The 20,067-nt window shown below is 44.1% G+C and overlaps 1 protein-coding gene across 14 annotated transcripts in view; it reads right to left on the bottom strand.

Moving 5' to 3' along the window:
* The window catches only part of POLQ (DNA polymerase theta), a 196,084-nt gene that overhangs the window by 43,537 nt on the left and 132,480 nt on the right, over nucleotides 1–20,067 (bottom strand). For 13 of the 14 annotated variants that reach the window (XR_014787899.1, XR_014787900.1, XR_014787901.1 and 10 more), the window contains 2 exons: nucleotides 6,114–6,243; nucleotides 5,252–5,367 (listed from right to left, as the gene is read on the bottom strand). Coding sequence is in view for 8 of the 14 variants with exons in the window: in XM_084835354.1 (XP_084691480.1) it covers nucleotides 5,252–5,367; nucleotides 6,114–6,243 (246 nt within the window). In the remaining 6 variants the exon portion in view is untranslated. Of the gene's footprint in view, nucleotides 1–5,251; nucleotides 5,368–6,113; nucleotides 6,244–20,067 lie in introns of those variants that run through there. The other variant, XM_084835361.1, reaches the window with a different exon arrangement.

Genomic DNA, 20,067 nt, shown 5'->3' with positions numbered 1-20,067 from the left:
TCCTTTGGCCTTCCACTTTCCCTAGCAGCAGCATCTTCTCCAGGGTATCCTGTCTTCTCATTATGTGGCCAATATAACAGTACAACCAGAATAAAACCTAGCAGCAATGGAGAGATTTAAAATACAGATTTAAAACACCAAAGCTAAAAGACTAGGAAGCTAAAATGCTAAAATACTGAGAAAATAAAAAGGTCTTCACCTGGTGCTGGAAGGAGTACAACGTAGGTGCCAGGCGACCCTCTCTAGGGAGCTCATTGCACAACTGGGGTGCCACAGCAGAAAAGGCCCTCTTCTTGGTAGCCAGCCACCTCACTTCCTTTGGCAGGGGCTCATGGAGAAGGACCGCTGAGGATGATCTTAGGGTCCACGCAGGCAAATATGGGGGAGACGATCCTTCAGATAACCTGGCCCCAAGCCATTAAGGGCTTTAAATGTTAATACCAGCACTTTGAATTGGGCCTGGAAATGGATTGGCAGCCAGTGCCGCTGGGTAAGTACTGGCATAATGTGATCTCATTGGTCAGTCCCTGTTAACAATCCTGCTGCCCTGTTTTGGACTAGCTGAAGTTTCCGGCCCGTTTTCAAAGGCAGCCCCACATATAATGTATTGCAGTAATCCAGAGAAGAGGTTGCCAGAGCATGGATAACTGTAGCTAGGCTCTCTCTGTCCAGATAAGGGCGTAGTTGGTATACCAGCCTAAGATGATAAAAAGTGTTCCATACCACTGAGTTTACCTGTGCCTCAAGTGACAGTTCTGGGTCCAAGAGCACCCCCAAACTATGAACCTGATCCTTTAGGGGGAGTACATCCTCCTCCAGGACAGGTTCAATATCACCTAGCCGGGCAGACGAACCACCCACTAACAGTACCTCCATCTTGTCTGGATTGAGTTTCGGTTTACTGGCCCTCATCCAGTCCATTACCATGCCCAGGCACTGATTCACAACAGCCACTGCCTCACCTGGGTTTGATGAGAAAGAGAGGTAGAGCTGGGTGTCATCCGCATATTAATGGCACCTCAGCCCACATCTCTGGATAACCTCCCCCAGTGGTTTTTGATCAAGTAACAAGGGAGGTTACTTGATCAAAAAATGAGATCAGATTCGTCTGGCAGGACTTCTTCTTGACAAATCCATGCTGGCTTCAAGTAATCTCTGCATTGTTTTCAAGGTGCTTACAGATGGATTGCTTTATCATCTGCTCCAGAATCTTCCCAGCGATTGATGTCAGACTGACTGGTCTGTAGTTCGAGGTTCCTCCTTTTTACCCTTTTGGAAGATAGGGACAACATTAGCCCTCCTCCAGTCATCTGGCACTTCCCCCGTCCTCCATGATTGCTCAAAGACAGCGGTTCTGAGAGTTCTTCTGCCAGTTCCTTGATTACTCTAGAATGCATTTCATCTGGCGCTGGAGATTTGAACACATTCAAAGTAATTAGGTGTACCTCGACCTTATGCCTATCGATCTCAAGCTGCAATCCTGCCCCTTCAGCCTGTACTTTGCCTTTGCCAGGGGGTCATAGACCCTCTTTCGGGAGAAGACTGAGCCAAAGTGGGAATTGAGCACTTCTGCCTTTTCTTTGTCATCTGTTATCATTTTACCATCCTTATTTAATAGCTGAACCACCATTTCTTTCCTCTGTCTTTTACTATGCACGTAGCTGAAGAAAGCCTTTTTGTTGCTTTTAGCATCCCTCGCTAACCTCGGCTCGTTCTCAGCTTTAGCCTTCTTGACGTCATCCCTGCAATTCTGTGCTATCTACCTGTACTCTTCCTTTGTTGCTTGGCCTTCCTTCCACTTCCTATATGTGCCTTTTTTTGTTTTCAGGTCATCTCTAAGCTTGTTGTGAAGCCACATTGGCTTCTTCTGTTCTCTTCCACCTTTTCTTCTTGTTGGAATTTTGTTTGTAATTGTGCCTTGAGAATTTCCTTTTTTAAAAGCTCCCACCCATCTTGGACTCTTTTTCTCATTAGAGTTGCTTGCCATGGGACCTTACTTATCATTGTTCTGAGTTTATGAAAATCAGCTTTCCTAAAATCCAGGGCAAACGTTTGACTACACTCAGCTTTTGCTTCTCTTAGAACCAAGAACTCAAGTACAACATGGTTGCTTTCCCCCAGACTTCCTGCTACTTTATCCACTAAGTCATCTCTGTTGGTTAGATCAAGTGAAGGATAGCCAATCCTCTCGTTCCTTCCTCTACTTTCTGTAGGAGGAAGTTATCCGCCACACAAGTCAGGAATTTCCTGGAGGGACCATGTTTTGCAGAATTTGTCTCCCAACAAATATCAGGGAAATTGAAGTCCCCCATTACTACTACATCATGCTTCCTTGAAACATTGGCTGTTTGCTTTTCAAAAGTTTCATCCTCGTCTTCTCCTTGATTGGGTGGCCAGTAGTACACTCCAACCACCAGGTTCCTTTTATTCTTTGCTCCATTTATTTTGATCCAGATGCTCTCGATGGGGCTACCAAGCTCATCCTGCTGTCTTTCTGTGCAGAGATATGTATTTTTCACATACAGTGCAACCCCACCTCCCTTTCTGTTCCTCCTGTTCTTTTTGAACAAGTTATATCCTTCAATTGCTGTATTCCAGTCATGAGAATCATCCCACCAAGTCTCAGTTATACCTATCAAGTCATAATATCCCTCTTGTACTAAGAGTTCAAGTTCGTTCTGTTTGTTTCCCATACTCTGGGCATTAGTATATAGACATCGAAGACCATGTGCTTCATAGTCTGGCTTTCTTCCTACATGTGTCTGAAGACTATTATTGGGCACTATTAGAACTGTTCTCTCCATTGCGGTGCATGAGCCTTCGTCTATTGTTACCCCCAACTTTACATCTCCCTTCCCCGTAGGATTCAGTTTAAAGCCCTCCTGATGAAGTTCTTCATGCTGTGTCCAAACACATTCTTCCCATCCTTTGTGAGGTACAACCCGCCCCTTGCCAACAGCCGATCTTCCAGGAAGTATAGCCCGTGATCCTAGAATCCAAATCTCTCGCGTCGGCACCACCTTTGTAGCCAGTCATTCACCCGGAGTATTTTTCTTTTCCTTTCTAGCCTTTTTCTAACTACTGGAAGGATGGATGAGAAAACTATCTGGGCCCCAAGGTTCTTGAGTTTCCTTCCCAAAGCTTCAAAGTCTGACATGATCTTTTCGTAGCTCCGCTTGGCAGTATCATTTGTTCCCACTTGGATGAGAAGAAAGGGATACCTGTCAGTAGGCTTTATGAGTGCAGGCAACCTTTCAGTCACATCTCTAATCCGTCCTCCCGGGAGACAACATACCTGGCAAGTCCACGGGTCTTCGCGACATACTTGGGTTTCGATCCCACACAGCAAGGAGTCTCCCACTACTACTGCTCTTCTCTTCTTCTTGTTGTAAGCCTGGGTTTCATTGCCTCTGCTTGACTGACCTTCAGCCTCTTGCTCACTCTCATGCAGGTTCCCCTGTGATTCTTCTTCTGCAGGCTGTCCTCCAGTCTCATCCGCAAGTACCTGGAATCGGTTCCACAGCCCCACTGCTTCCACTGGTGCAGAGTGGCGTCTAGTTCTTCTGCTCCTAACTGTCACCCTTTTCCAAGGAGTATCCTCTACTCCATTTTTTCTCACCTCAGCATTTCCCACTTCTGCCTCATCTTGCTGTGGCTCTTCAAGCTTCTGGTCTTCCCTTTGCTGCTGTAGTTTCCCCATTCTGTCCAAGAACTCTTCGTGTTCTCTTATTCCCCGGAGGGTCGACAGTCGCCGCTCCAGTCCACTTACTTTTTCTTCCAGCAGCGTGATCAACTTGCACTTGTTGCACGCGTAGGCCATGTTGTTCTCAGGCAAGAAAACAAACATGGCACACACCTTGCAGGTCACCACCACTGGAGAGTCTTGTCCTTCTATAGCCTCTTTTCCCTTTTTGTGTCTAGCTTTCTGATTGTTCTAGACTAGCCTGTGCCTGCTCCTCTACTCAGTAGAGGTTAAAAGCAGAGTCCCACTGGTGTGGAAGTGTGTGTTACAAGACAAATAAATGTTAAAAAAAAAAGTTTGTTTAAAAAAAAAAGGAAAAAATGTTAGGGGCCTCCCCCTTGACCTCCCCTGGCCAACTCCCCTGGCCAACTCCTGTTTGCTCCCCCTGGTCGCTCGCTCTCTGGGAGCTTGCTTGCTTTCTTCTGTAGTCCCTGGACCAGCTGGAGCAGCTTGCTCTGCTCTGCTCAGCTGGGAGGCGGGAAACAGACTGGCGTGGCCTGATTACCTCCTCTTTTAAAGCGGCCAGCACCACTCCCTCTCTCAAGAAGGAATTTACAACCTCCTGGACCCAGCCAGACATCCCCTCCTTGTTTGATGTAATAAGTCATGAAGGGCAAGGGTCTTGTTTTGTTCTTATTAACCATAGTTTAAGCAAATGACAATTATGAGTTTGAACATTTTAAAATGGAAGCTAACGCTACTAATCTTCTCATGGTCGTGAAAAGCCAAGGAGACAAGCCCAATTGTGTAGCTTGTTCATATAGTGGAAAAACATGTCTTCTCATTACATGTGAACTGAGCCATTGTACTTACTTTTCTTTAAAAACATGGGGCCTTTTCAGATGCAACATCAAACATTTAATTTAGTGTGAACGAGCCTCATTGCTGCAATATCAGTTCCTCTGAATAGGCAAACTATGGTTTGTGTTTGCCTGCGAAACATGACCACAAAGCCAGATCAAACCCTAGTTTACAATCCTGATTTGCAGGAAAATGCAAACCATACTTTGCCCAGGCAGAAAAAACCGACAAATTAGTATATGCTGCAAGCAAGGATTGGAAGTTGTGAACAAGGAGAGGCGGAGGCGGCACATGAAACCAAGACTCCTTGGGTATTACTCATGCAACACTAAACCCTGTTCAGACTCGCCTGTTGTGCTGGCACAGTATACTTGCACAATTCTGTATATCCCTCCTCTACGTTTTAGCACTATAGTAGTCCTGAGGGCAGGGGTGGGCAACTTCCACTGGTCTGGGGGCCAATTTCCCATCCCCTGGAAACCAGCAGAGACCACAACCTCCCCAGAATTGCTGGTGCAGTGTTGGGAAAAACTGCTGATTTTCCTTTAAAACAAGGCATGTGGGAAGCACACCCACCTCTGCCCTAGGGAATTACAGCTTTTGTTTTCCAAGAACACTGTCCAGGATGATACCACCTTCTACCTAGATTCTAATCAGTAATAGTCCCATATCTATCAAATTGCCAAGGGAAATAACTCAAGATGTTACCTGGAAATGGTACAAAGGCATGTCTCATGCTAACGGAAAATGGCATTCCTTTCCTGTTGGATAGCTTTTCAGTCTGATTCTTAGGCCCACATGGTAACACAGAATGCTTTCTTTCTCTGTAAAACATATATATTTTAAAAATTGGCATTTAATTAATTTCTTTAATACACATCACATTAAACAAGATATCAGAATTAAATCTTTAAACCCATTGAGAGACTTTATATTCATTGGTGATAGTCACTATGGTTTGGATATAACAAGTAATTTCTAGTAGGCTGGTGATGTGGCTTGATGGGGGAGACTATGTCTGTGGCCATCAAGGAAAATAATACAATTATCAACATGACACAAAGTTTTCTGTCATCTCTTCCTCTCCTTTATTTTATGACATATATTATTACTATCCAGCCTTTCTATGTTGCCAACAGTATACCAGGTATTGTACTGTGGGATAGAGCAAAATAATACATAAAAAACAGTGACGATGTACAAAATGCAGGCAATTAAGCAAAATTCACAACATCAGTGAGCAAATTATTCCTTTTGCCTACTGCTGTCTATAGACCCAAGAAAGGGTCTATAGGGAGACAGGACACAGGCACCTTGCTGAGACTAAGTGGGTCTGTGACTCGTCAGTGCCTGGATAGGGGGACAACCTGGGAAACCCAGGTATATCAGCTTGAGTTCCATGATAAGAGAAAGGTGGAATATAAATGTACTAATAAATACAGGCAGTGTTTCAAATGTCACATTCTAAATCTGATATACCCTTGTCTTTTTAAGAATGTGACTGGAACATCTTAGAGCAGAACTAAACTTAAGATGAGAAAATAGAGAAAAATGTCCTATACATTTTTACCTGCTTCCTAGAATATTGAACCTCTTCTGTTGTCTTTGGGAAGGTGGGCTTTCTTCAACCAAGACTGGCATTTCAATGTCAAAGTCTTTAGGAACATTCTGTATATTTGGTTCTCTGAAGCTTATACGACCTAAAAGCAAGCATGGGCAAGGTTAAAAGCAGGCAGTTTGTTGCAGCACAATACTGAATGAATATGGAAGCTTGATTAAAACACAACATTTTTAAATGCAAAAGCTGAAAACAAAGTAGAGTTAACCAACAAGCTTCCTACTTTGTGAAATATAGTACAGTAGTACTTTGCAAAGAACAAAACAAAAAAACACTGAGGAAGTCCCTTGTTAGTTTAAAATAATCAGCTTCCTCTAAATGAGAACCCTCAATCTGTACATGTTCCCAAATCCCAATTTTTGTATGGTATATACACTGCCAATGGTGACTCCTTTAAAGTAGTATAGGAATTAGGAAAATATTATGAAGGGTTTTTTTTTCTTTTACCTTAGTCTCTCTGCATCTTGCTACAAAAAGGTGTCTATATTCCTAATTGGCAGCTTTGGAAGCCTTAAAATATGGACAGGTAGCAGCAAATGTGGAGTTTCTGAGTCTAATGTCAGAAGACCAGGCAACACTCATTCAGAAGGTGCCAGGTGTAAGAAAAAGTGACCACTTCCTGGTTGGGCACACTGCTTTTGGTATATGCTTACCCTTACATGATAGGCCGTTTTCTTTCTCTTCTAATGACATGGCCATCTCATGAGCAGAACAAAATAGCTGCTTATTTAAAGTAGTGGCAGCAGAGGACCTCCATGGGGTCTGAAATGTTACAATCCAGGGAGAAGGGCCATTTTCTAGCTGAACCTTGCTTTTTATCATATTTAAATTCTTTTTTACTGTTCTTTTGATTTTCAGGCACTGAATCCGAATCTGAAGAGTGCCACTCTAAACCTTGGCAAAATTTCAGTTCTAAGTTTCTCAATATAGCAGACTCAACCTTTTTGTTTTTCTTGTATACTTCATTTTATTCAACTGTATAGGACTGACTGATCTAATTTGGATTATAAGTATCTAAAATTATTTAAGAATTTTGAGGACACTGATCAGTGGTGGATCCAAGGATATGGTTGCAGGGGGCACTTTTCTGGGAGTGTTAAGCATGTTGCCTACCTTCAAATACAAATGCAGAATTCCAATAAAATACAGCATTTATTAATGCATTTACCATTTTAGATGGCATTAGAAGTTATTTTTATTACTACATTTAAGAATTTAATTACTATAGTTATTTCCATTATTAATTTTATGTACCAGCACAGTCTTCATTGCTGTTGTCCAGATCATCATGTATAATTCCATTGCTGCGTTCACCATGGCAAACGCAGAATGTTCTATACCTTAATTGGACTTTACTGCACCCACATGCACAACTACAACCTTTGGTGCAAGTACATCTGATAAGATGTAGTACCATGTTAGGTGCTAGAGCGGTACCTCATGGCAGCTTGCAAGGTATGTACTGTTGTGGTTGACAAAATCTCCTATCCAAAATCCAGAGGGTCCATGGGAAGTGAACTAATCAGACGGGCCGATTTCCATAGTACTGTTTGGAAGTGTGCTCGTTTATAGTGTTGCTGCGGTGCACTGGGTGGTGGAAGCAACTTAGAACGTGTTGGCATGTTTGTTACTATTTTGCTGGCCATATGCTTCTTCCACAAACGAACACACAAGCCTTCTGTTGAGGTTTCCCCTCCGCTGTATAGCTCAGCAACAAGGGTGTCACACTCTTTCATTACAACTGTTTCTTCTGAAGTGGGGTCACCAACAGATTTTATTTTCTTTATTAGATTTATTAGCTGCCCATCTTTAAGCATCCCTTTAAACTTTTGGAGAAAATTCAGTATGCAGCCTTTATCAATTCCAGCAAGAGATGAGGTTGTGTCACAACCAGTTAGAGTGTAGGCAGCTAGCATATCTGTTATATGTGGGTTGTGAGCTGTGACAACATCACTTATGTCAATTACTGATTTGGACCCATGACATTCTTCCATTGAAATTGGTGTTAATATGCGTTGGATATATATGTGATATGCCAGCATCAAGAAGTCAGTATCATCACACCTTACTGTGTCAGACAATCTGGGGCATTTGCCGCCTCCCACATGACTATGTACACAATATTTAAGTCAGCTTCCTCATGTATTGTTGATGGGCCCCATAACCCAACAGTAACTTCCACTGGTGATGGCTCTGGACCAGTTAAAATCAGTCTGTGGATTTTGTTGACATCAACATTCATTAGTGCATCAACAATCAATATAATTGTAATATATGCCTGTTATATTAACGTACGTGTTTTCATTATTAAATGTGGCCCAGGTAAGATTGGGTTAATAGAAAGTCAGAGAGTGAGTGAAAGGTGGGAGGCGCTTGTGTGTCTAGGATTCTGACATTATAAAAGGCAGGAACTGACAGTTAGATAGGGATTTAGAGATTGTGGAAGCAACATCTAGTTATTAAGGGGGGTTAGGTATAGGATTTTAGAAGGGGCAGAGTGAGTAGATAGGGAGGGGAGTTAGGACCAAGCATTAATGAATAATAACATATAACTCTTTGTGTTACAAATACATCTTTATTTGTTTTTTTAAAATACAGACTTCCATGTGTTGATTGAATTGTTACGCTACCATCATTGAATCTATTTCCTTGGTACTTCTCCTGTAGTGGGTTGAGAGAACCAATTGAGCATATTGAGTTTCTCTGGAACCCAGAGAGAGTAAAAGGGCTGAAGCTTGGGTGTCAGTGGGAATAACTGATCCAAGTGGAAGCAGGTGTTTCCTGAGGGGTTTGTTTCCCCATTTCAGAGGTGGAGGGTGGGCAAAAGGTGGAACCCAGGCAGGAACATCACAGTAATCAATTCTGTTTTTCTCTTCGTAGAGTTCAGTACCACTTCTCTTTTAGGTAGTGGAGAAGCCAGAGTGAGTTGGTATTGGCTGGAAGTTGCTCCCTGTCATTTCTTTCGTGTAGGAGCTTTGATACTTTTCTTATAATATCTGTCAAACACTACATGCATGACAGGAGTTTGCTTCAGTTCTTGTTCTACCATCGCTTTGCATGCAGTCACGTACATTTGCGCAGTAGCTGGCTGCGCAGGCCACAACACACACCAGAGTATTGGCACAGCCATCAACAATAATTGTGTGGGGGTAGAGAATGGATTGTTCGAGCACTTCTTGTGATGGCAATTTTTCCTTTGAGCACACTCTTAGGTGTCTGCCACATATCACCATCTTCATTGAAGAGAGCAGTAGACACTAGGGCAAGTTCATGACTAAGTTCACCATCCGTGCTGATGTGCCAACATGATATTGTTAATCTGGTACTACAAGCGTTAACAAAGAATGAAGATGGCTTATTTGATCTGGAATGGTAGAAGGACCTGAGTGAGGGTTTTGGGGAGACTTACAAGAAGAGCCCCTAGAAGACCCGGACTCGTAACCAGTTTTATATTCCAGATTCTTGATCCCTGAGCGAGAAGACCTTGAAGTTTGATTCTATGCTAAGATGATATTATTTCACTAACTGAGACTCTAAGATTTTGGAGGACTGTCTTTGAAGAAAAGGAAAAAAATGCAGCTGTCTTTACAAGCGGCTTCACAGAGCTTGTTCAAGGCCACAACGTGCTGGCAGGGTGTCTAAGTGAAATGAACAGAAGAACTGAGCATGCTCAGATGCCTACTAAGAGGAGGAAGAGTACTGTTTTGACATCTCGTGCTGTATACCTGCTGATAAGAGAATGGCCTTACTGGATGCTAGTTGGTGGGGAAGCTGTAGCCCTGAGCACGAGTGACAACTGGGAGGAGGTATTTGGGCGGATATGACCAAAAATGGCCAAAGATGATAAGGAGTTCAAAGATGATATACCAGGGAGAAATGCATCAATCAAGATAACATGCCCAGATGATAGACTTTGGGTCATATTTTGGGACATTTCAAAGTAACCCGTTTGTAATGGTGCCAGATATGTTCCCCAGACACATGAAATTGTGGGAGATAGATGAGACACCTTGTTCTGATTGGTGAGCAAATGCTCTAACCACATGTGCCCCATTTTGATTGGAAGATGATCGTCTCATTGCTCCTTGGGCCTCACCTTTGACCAGAGCAAGGGTATAAAAGCACAGGTAATGAGAGCTCCTGGTGGCTCTGGCTCCTGCTGCTGCTACTTCACTCTTTCTGCCATGCCACTAGACCCAAGGATTTGGGTAACTATGGACCTCTTTAGACTCTTAGGCTTTGGAACTTAGGATATTTTCTGAAAGTAGAAATTAGAATTATTTCTGAGTTTAGGACTTAGAGTGCCTTCTAAGCTTGGGACTTGGAGGTTAATGGAATTATTTCCAGGTCTTCGGTTTTCCTTTCACTCTAACTCCTACCTCTATCCTTCATATGTCTAGAGGAACTTAGTAATGCTTTAGCATAGCTTTTGTATTTAAGTAAGAAGCAGGAGGAGGTAACGGGAGGATTAACTCTTAGTTTAGGTTGTTTTAGTTTAGCCTTGAACCGCAAGTAGTAAACAGGAGAAAGTTGGAAAGAGGAGTCATAACAATGGTAGAAGCTCACGCCGTTATCTTATTAGCCAAGTTCATAATACCAGCTTTGGCAGTTGCAATTCTTGTGATTAATCTTCTATTTTTGTTGCATTCTCTTTCCCTGTAATTATAGAGAAAGTTTCTAACAATCATATAACCACCATGCCACTTCCTTTATATTTTGTATTTTTCTGAAATAAAGAAAATCTATTTTTCTTAAATAGATTTCAATATATGATTTTGTCTGTAGTGATGTTTGTCTGTTGGGATTAGTTTGGTTACCCACTGGGGTGCTTCGGACCCATTTGGTGCAAGTTCTGAGGCTGAACAGGACCAAATTTACATTGGTGCATTGGCCAGGAAACCAAGCTATTCCCACGGTATTTCCAAGGCCAGGGAAGCCATTTCCAAGGACGGCGCTGGCAGAGCCAGGCAAAGCCAAGCCGCTCCGCAGACATAGTTGTTGAATATTTACTGTGTCTAGAGGGTATCCCAAGATTATTTCTGGCATAATGTCGGGTTTATTGAAAAAGCTGTTTCATGCTAGGAAAAAAGTAGAGTATATGGGGAAAGAATCTAAAGCTCCTCTGAATGATTTCTTGATTAGTAAAAAGAATCTTCCACTAGCAGTGAAGTCTAAATTGGTACAGATTTGTGAAAGCACAGGACCTAACCCTTGGGGAAAAGCACCCCTTCCAGTACCATTTGAAGAGGATAGTGTAAGTTGCTTGACCAGTATGTGGAGCAGGAAAAGGTGAAGCCAGGTTGTATGAAGGAACTGAAAGCATGTTTTTGGCTCATGACTATTGGACTAGCACAGGCAACTGAGGAACAGGATCAGGCAAGGTTAGCTTTGATAAGCAAGGCTGGAGACGATGAGAAATTACAGTTGAAATGTGAATGTTTTGAAAGGGAATTAAAACAAGCAGAAATTCAGAACTTGAATGAGGGACTAAGGGAACAGGTAAACCTGTTGGGTCTAGCTGTAATCAGCTGGAAGTACAACTATAAGCATTCAGTGCAAGGAATGCAGACCTAGGAGGTGCCATTGAAGTTGTGACCCATTTGGTGCAGGTTCTGAGGTTAAACAGGACCAAATTTACATATGTGAGCAATCCCATTGTGCAAGCATAAAACAGAGTATGATCAACAACCACTTCACGACTACCTGCTGCACTTAGCTTCATGGATTTGGAGACTGCCATTATTGTTTTAATTTTTTTGGTAACAGTTCCATGAAAACCAGAGGGCCAGTTGCTCACAAATTCACTGTAGTGACTACACCCAGTTGCTACTGCATCATACACATCTAATGAGCAATCTTTCAGAATCTGGCTACTGACTATGTTTATTAAACCACAGTTTATTAAACCACTGGGTGACTGCTGTCATCAAATGGATTGATACACGTTGTTAAATAATCTCAGATCTTCATGTGATCTGCACAGTCAGCCTTCCTTCATGTCTTCCAGATCTTTAAAAATTTGACCAAAAATGTGTTGTGGCAAAGCCCAAACAACCAAAAGGCAAGTTGCTTACCTGCAACTGCAGTTCATCAAGTCGACATCTGTGCATTCACACATGTGGGCTCTGTGTTTACGTGGAGCCTCAATTCGGGAAACTTCTATAGCTGAGGATCGTTTTGGCAGGCACCCTCCCCCACCGTCCTACTGCGCATGTCCTTAGCAGGTTCCTACCCTTTCCCTCTGTTCCTTGAGACCGCCTAATATGACCTTGGATCCAAAGATAGACATCTCACCTTGATATCAACATAAACATCAAAGCGGGGCAGTGGGTGGGTTGTGTGAATGCACAGATGACCACTCATAGAACTACCATTACAGGTAAGCAACCTGCCTTTCTTCTTCGTGGTCTCTGTGCATCATGGATATGGGTGTGCTACTTGCAAGCTACTTACTGAAGGTGGGTAGATGTGTAGCAATGTCTCGCTGCAGGGGCGCTGACAGGACAGCTCAACCAAATTGACAGTCCTCTTGAGCTCAAACGTTGAGCCTGTAGTGTGTGATGAAAGTCGAAGGCTTTGCTCAAGTTGCAGCTTTACAGAGGACCAGTATCAATACCACTCACCTGAAAGGTGCCAATGTTGAAACTCCCCGCGTGGAATGTGCCTTAATTGGACTTGATACCTTGAGACCGGAAATCTAATATGTAAGCTTTATAGTGCTAACAATCCACGACGCAAACCTCTGAGATGATACTGGTGCTTCCTTTCTAGGGCCTCCATAGCATATAAAGAGATGCTGTGACTTACAGAAACCCTCGGTTTTAGTTTTATAAAAACCTAGGGCCCGGCGGACATCGAAGGCATGTAGGGTTGTCTCTAACAGTGAAGAGGGAGACTGAAAAAAAGGTCAGCAGAATACTGTCTTGATTAACATGGAAGTACAAGACAACCTTCAGTAGAAATGCCAGGTATGGCCAGAGTAAGACTTTGTCCTTAAGAAACACTAGGTAGGGAGCATCGATACAGAGACCACATAACTTGCTCGACCTCCATGCCGATGTGATAGCCACAAAGAAGGCGATCTTCCAGGGCGGGAGCCAAAGGTCTATGGCTGCAAGCAGTTCAAACATTTTTGCAGCCAGAGCTTTTAGAACTGATAGATTCTATCGGAGAGCCAGTGTGGTGCAGTGGCTAGAGTGCTGGACTGGGAGCCGGGAGATCGGGGTTCTAGTCCCCACTCAGCCATGGAAGCTCACTGGGTGACTTTGGGCCAGTCACAGACTCTCAGCCCAATCTACCTCACAGGGTTGTTGTTGTGAGGCTAAAATGGAACGATTATGTATGCCGCCTTGGGTTCCTGAAAGAGGAAAAAAGGTGGGATATACAGTCAGGGTCAGAAATATTGGAACAAGGATAACTGTTTTGGCAGTTGGCCTCTGTACACCACCACATTGAAGTTGAAAGGAAACACACCCAGATGGGAGCGAAGTCAGGACTTTCAGCTGTAATTCAAGGGGTTTGACAAAAGACGGGCCCGAACCATTCAGAAAGTACAGCCAGTGGCATACACACACATCCATCGTTGGTGGCTCATAAGTAATGGAACGAATGGCTGACAAGCAGCTGCATGGCCAGGGGTGGCCTGTTTCCTGGGTACCTCATGACCAATCAAGCAGATAAAAGGCCTGAAGGTGGTTCAGAGTGTTACATTTCCATTTGGTACCTGTTCACTGGAACTCCCAACATGAGGGCCAAAGAGATGTCCATGCGAGTGAAGGAAGCTATCATTAGGCTGAGGAAACAAAATAAACCGATCAGAGAGATAGCAGAAACAGTGGGAGTGGCCAACACAACAGTTTGGAACATCCTGAAAAAGAAGGACTTAACTGGCAAGCTCAGCAACAGCAAAAGGCCTGGAAGACCACGGAAGACAACTAAAGTGGATGACCGCAGAATTCTGCTCATGGTGAAGAGGAACCCTTTCACAACTTCTAGCCAGGTCAAGAACACTCTTCAGGAGGTAGGCATGTCATTGTCAACATCTACAGTCAAGAGATGGCTCTATGAATGTAAATACAGAGGCTTCAAAACAAGGTGCAAACCACTGGTAATGCTCAAGAACAGATAGGCCAGATTAGCCTTTGCCAGCAAACACCTAAAAATAACCTGCCCAGTTCTGGAATATGATTCTTTGGACTGATGAAACCAAGATTACCTTCTACCAGAATGATGGGAAGAGAAAAGTATGGAGAAGGAAAGACAGCTCATGATCCAAAGCATACCACATCACCTGTCAAACATGGTTGAGGCGGTGTTATGACATGGGCATGTATGGCTGCCAATGGAACTGGGTCACTGGTGTTTATTGATGACCTGACTGCTGATAAAAGCAGCAGGATGAATTCTCAAGTGTATAGGGCTATGCTTTCTGCTCAGATTCAGCCGAATGCTGCCAAACTGATAGGATGCCGCTTCATATTGCAGATGGATAATGACCCAAAACATACAGCAAAAGCTACCCAAGAGTTTCTGAAGGCAAAGAAGTGGGATGTTCTTCAATGGCCAAGTCAGTCACCTGATCTCCACCCAATAGAGCATGCTTTTCACTTACTGAAGACAAGACTGAAGGCAGAAAGACCCACAAACAAGCAGCAGCTGAAGGCAGCTGCAGTAAAGGCCTGGCAAAGCATCTCGGAGGAGGAAACTCAGCATTTGGTCATGTCTGTGGGTTCCAGATTTCAGGCAGTCATTGACTGCAAAGGATTTTCATCCAGGTATTAAAGGCAATCCTTACGTTTGAAATGATGTTGGTTTGTTCCATTACTTATGAGCCACCAACGATGGGTGTGTGTGTATGCCACTGGCTGTCCTTCCTGAATGGTTAGTGCCCCACTTTTGTCAAACCCCTTGAATTACAGCTGAAAGTCCTGACTTCGCTCCCATCTGAGCGTATTTTCTTTCAACTTCAATGTGGTGGTGTACAGACGCCAACTGCCAAAACAGTTATCCTTGCTCTAATATTTCTGGCCCTGACTGTAAATGTAATAAATAAATAAATAAATAATAACATTCTGATAGAGCCATCTGTCAGGGGTGCTTTGACTTAGATTCCTGCACTGAGAAGGGTGTGCGACTCGATGGTCTTACAGGCCCCTTCCAACCCTACTATTCTATGATTCTACTGAAGAACTTGTAGTTGAACTGGAGGCACAATGTTCCTTAATCCCCTGTAAAACCACTGAATAGCCAGATATATAAACATAGAAAAACCCTGTATTGCATGATGGTTTGCTGATACTGCATCCAGGTAGACTCAAATCGATGTATATTTGAGTGCTTTTTAAAGCAGTGAATAGAGAAAGGTATTCCCCCATTCACCGGACATATTAGGTCAAACCCTTTTGTCTTTGCAAATGTGGTAAAGGTTCTGCACTTAGTACTGTAAGATTTTCTCTAGACGATTTTCTAGCAGCGGCTCTTAAGTGTTCTGTCACTGACGAATTGTCCAAGCAGTCAGTTTGAGCGTGGATAGATCCCAGTGTCAAATGCATCCTTGGTCTTCTGAAAGTAGATTTGGTATCAGTGGTAAGCAGATAAACTCTGCTCTGGTCAGTTTGATAAATGGGGCAAACCAGGCCTGCCTTGGCCACCATGGGGCAATCAGTATACAGTTGGTGCTCTCCATTCTGATTCTCATCACCCTCAGTGGGGAGGGAAGAGGTTTCCCTGCGGACAAGAATTTTCTTGTCCGCGGTACCATGAACGCATCCCCCAGGGACAACCTATCTATCCCCGCTCTGGAGCAGAAGCTGTTGCAAATCACGTTCTCTGCCGTTGCAAAGAGGTCCACTGTTGGGGTTCCCCAGCTTCAGAACAGAGATCAAATTACAGATGGAGCCAGCTGTTGCTTGTCTGATGACAGGTAAGTCCTGCTCAGAGGATCTGCCAAGATACTGTCCACACCGGTGATGCGGAGCACCATCAAACAGATTCTCTGGGAGATCACAGAATCATAAAAAGTAGGGTTGGAAAGGACCTACAAGACCATCAAGTCCAACCCCCTGCTCAGTGCAGGAATCCAAGTCAAAGCATCCTTGACAAGTGGCTGTCCAACCTCATCTTAAAGGCCTCCAGTTTGGGAGAGCCCATCAACTCCCTAGGTAATTGGTTCCATTGTCATATTGCTCTAACATTCAGGAAGTTTTTCCTGATGTTCAGCTGGAATCTGGCTTCCTATAACTTGATCACATTATTCCATGTCCTGCACTCTGGGATAATCGAGAAGAGATCTTGGCCTTCCTCTCTGGGACAACTTTTCAAGTACTTGAAGAGCGCTATCATATCTCCCCTCAGTCTTCTCTTCTCCAGGCTAAACATGCCCAGTTCTTCCAGTCTCTCCTCATCGGGCTTTGTTTCCAGTCCCCTGATCATCTTTGTTGCCCTCCTCTGAACCCTCTCCAGTTTGTCTGCATCCTTCTTAAAGTGTGTGCCCAGAACTGGACACAGTACTCCAGATGAGGCCTAACCAGTGCTGAACTAGTAGTTCACATGATTTGGAAGATATACTTCTATTAATGCAGCCCAAAAGAGCATTTGCCTTTTTTGCAGCCACATCACATTGTTGGCTCATATTCAGCTTGTGATCGACAACAATTCCAAGATCCTTCTCGCTTGTAGTATCGTTGAGCCAAGTATTGCCCATCTTGGAACTGTGCATTTGGTTTCTTTTTCCTAGGTGCAGAACTTGGCATTTATCCCTATTAAATTTCATTCTGTTGTTTTCTGCCCAGCACTCCAGTCTATCAAGATCACTTTGAATTTTGTTTCTGTCTTCCATGGTATTAGCTATCCCAACAAATTTTGTGTCATCTGCAAATTTGGTCAGCATTCCCTGCACCTCCTCCTCCAAGTCATTAATAAAAATGTTGAAGAGCACTGGGCCCAGGACTGAGTCCTGCGGTACTCTGCTCGTTACTTCTCCCCAGTTTGAGAAGATCCCATTGATAAGCACTCTTTGAGTCTGATTTTGTAGTCAACACCGGATCGTTGTTTCATCTAGTCCACTTTGAGCTAATTTGCTCATCAGGATATCATGGAGCACTTTGTCGAAAGCTTTGCTGAAGTCGAGGTATATTATGTCAACAGCATTCCCACAGACCACAAGGGAGGTTACTTGATCAACAAATGAGATCCGATTCGTCTGGTGGGATTTGTTTTTGACAAATCCATGTTGGCTTCGAGTAATCACTGCATTGTTTTCAAGGTGCTTACAGATGCTTTATCATCTGCTCCGGAATTTTCCCTGGGATTGATGTCAAACTGACTGGTCTGTAGTTCCCAGTTCCTTCTTTTTGCCCTCTTTGAAGATAGGGACAACATTTGCCCTCCTCCAGTCATTTGGCACTTCATCCGTCCTCCCTGATTTCTCAAAGAGAATAGACAGTGGTTCTGAGAGTTCTTGAGTTTCCTTCCGAAAGTCTGACCTGATTTCTTTGTAGCTACGCTTGGCGGTATCATTTGTTCCCACATGGATGAGAAAAAAGGGATACCTGTCAGTGGGCTTTATGAGTGTAGGCAACCCTTCAGTCATGTCTCTAATCTGTCCTCCCAGGAGACAGCATACGTGGCGAGTCTATGCGTCTTCATGACATACTTGGGTTTCAATCCCACGCAGCAAGGAGCATGACATACTTGGGTTTCAATCCCACGATTGAAGAGTCTCCCACTACTACTACGACTACTACTCTCGTCTTGTTGTAGGCCTTGGTTTCATTGCCTGTGTTTGACTGACCTTCAGCCTCTTGCTCACTCTCATGCAGGTTCCCCTGTAATTCCTCCTCTGCAGGCTATCCTCCAGTCTCATCCTCAAGTACCTGGAAATGATTCCATAGCTCCACTGCTTCCATTGGTGTAGAGTGCCTCAGCTTGCCTCAGTAGACTGCCTCAGCTTGCTGTTGCTCTTCTAGCTTCTGTTCATCACTTTGCTGCTGTAGTTCCACAGTTCTGTCCAAGAACTCCTCATCTTCTCTTATTCCCTGGAGGGTCGACACTCGCCGCTCCAGTCCTCTGACGTTTTCTTCCAACAGCGTGATCAACTTGCACTTGTTGCATGTAGGCCATGTTGATCTCAGGCAAGAAAACAAACAATGCACAGACCTTGCAGGTCACCACCACTGGAAAGGCTTTTCCTTCCATAGTCTCTATCCCCTTTATGTTTCTAGCTTTCTGATTGTACTGGGATAGCCTGTGCTTTGTCCTCTACAACAGAGTCCAACTGGTATAGAAGTGTGTGTTATAAGAAAAATAACTTTAAAAAAAAATGTTAGGGGCCTCCCCCTTGACCTCCCCTGGTAAACTCCTCTTTGCTCTCCCTGTTTGCTCGCTCTGATCGCTCGCTCTCTGGAGCTTGCTTGCTTGGATAGCCCCTACTCTAGCTGGAGCAGCTTCCTCTGCTCTGCTCTGCTCTGCCCAGCTAGGAGGCAGGAAAGAGACTGAAACTTCCTGCCCACACAGCTGCTAGGAGTACTCAGGCCACACCCCTTCAATTCAATTGGAGCTCTCAGGAGCACATGGTGACTCAGAATGGAAAAGGCAGTCCCCTGGGCTTACTCCAGCCCACTCACCACTTTTCCTTTGTCTCCTCTTCCACTGCAACTCCCCTGGCAAACTCCTGTTTGCTCTCCCTGTTTGCTCGCTCTCTGGGAGCTTGCTTGCTTGTATAGCCCCTAGACCAGCTGAAGCAGCTTCCTCAGCTCTGTTCTGCTCAGCTAGGAGGCAGGAAACAAAATGGCCCTATCGAAGATCCACGAAGTCAATGCAATGAGTTGGGATGACTGCGTACCCCCCCTCCGCGTTCTTTACTGCCAACAGCTTGAGATCGCTGATGTGCTGGCATGTGTTGGTCCACAGGCCTTATACTTGGAGTGGACCACAAGCATCTGTGATGACTACTTGAGGTGGAGCTGGGGAGACAAACAGGATACCCTGCAAGAGGTTGTGTATGTTTGTCCATCAGAGCAGTGAAGAAGTGACCCAAGTCGGTATAATCAGGTGTGTTCTCTGCTACTGATGAATGTGCCCATAAACCAATTCTGAAGCGGCCACATTTGAAGACATGCCCATTCCACAACACAGACAGTCGCTGTCATCAGCCCGAGCAACTGCTGAATTGAATACACCTTAACTTTCTGCCAATGATAAACCTTGCCCGCAAGATTGGCCAAAACCAGCGCATGGTCCCATGGCAGATAGGCATGAGCTGTTACAGAATTTAGCACTGCCCCTATAAACAGAATTACCCTTGTTGGCCTTGGTTTGGATTTCTCCTCTTTGATATATGTCCAATAAACCCAGAAGGTTCCAAACAGGGGGTTGGACTCGATGGCCTTGTAGGCCCCTTCCAACCCTATTATTCTATGATTCTAAGCACTATCACCTGGAACAGATGATTTTCTGATGATGCAACTAGTAACCAGTCATCTAGATAAGGATAGACCTCCATGCCCCAAACTGGGAGATACGCACATGCCACTGCGATGCATTTTGTAAAGACTCTCAGAGTGGTGGCCAGGCCGAACGGTAGGACCAGTAACTGAAACATTTTGGAGCTGATGATGAATCTGAGATATCTCTGGTGCGTACTGTCGACTGCAATGTGAAAATAGGTGTCCGTCAGATCTATCACCATATTCCCTCTCAAATAGAAGAATAGTAGCCAAAGTGGACATTCAGAACTTCCTGTCTTGATGAACTCAGTGAAGTCTCTGAGCTCCAATATCGGGTGAAGGCCTCCATCCCTCTTTGGTACCATGAAGTATCAGGACAAGAAGCTGTCCTCAGTTTGGTACGGTAGGACTCAGTTGCGCCCTTCCTTAACAGTGATTCTGTTTCCATCCGAAGGACCTCT

This window comes from Heloderma suspectum, chromosome 2 (assembly GCF_057233095.1).
Source record: "Heloderma suspectum isolate Gila_16-S chromosome 2, 16-S_ref, whole genome shotgun sequence".
Lineage (NCBI taxonomy): Eukaryota > Metazoa > Chordata > Lepidosauria > Squamata > Helodermatidae > Heloderma > Heloderma suspectum.
This window is presented reverse-complemented; position numbering and strand designations above follow the sequence as displayed.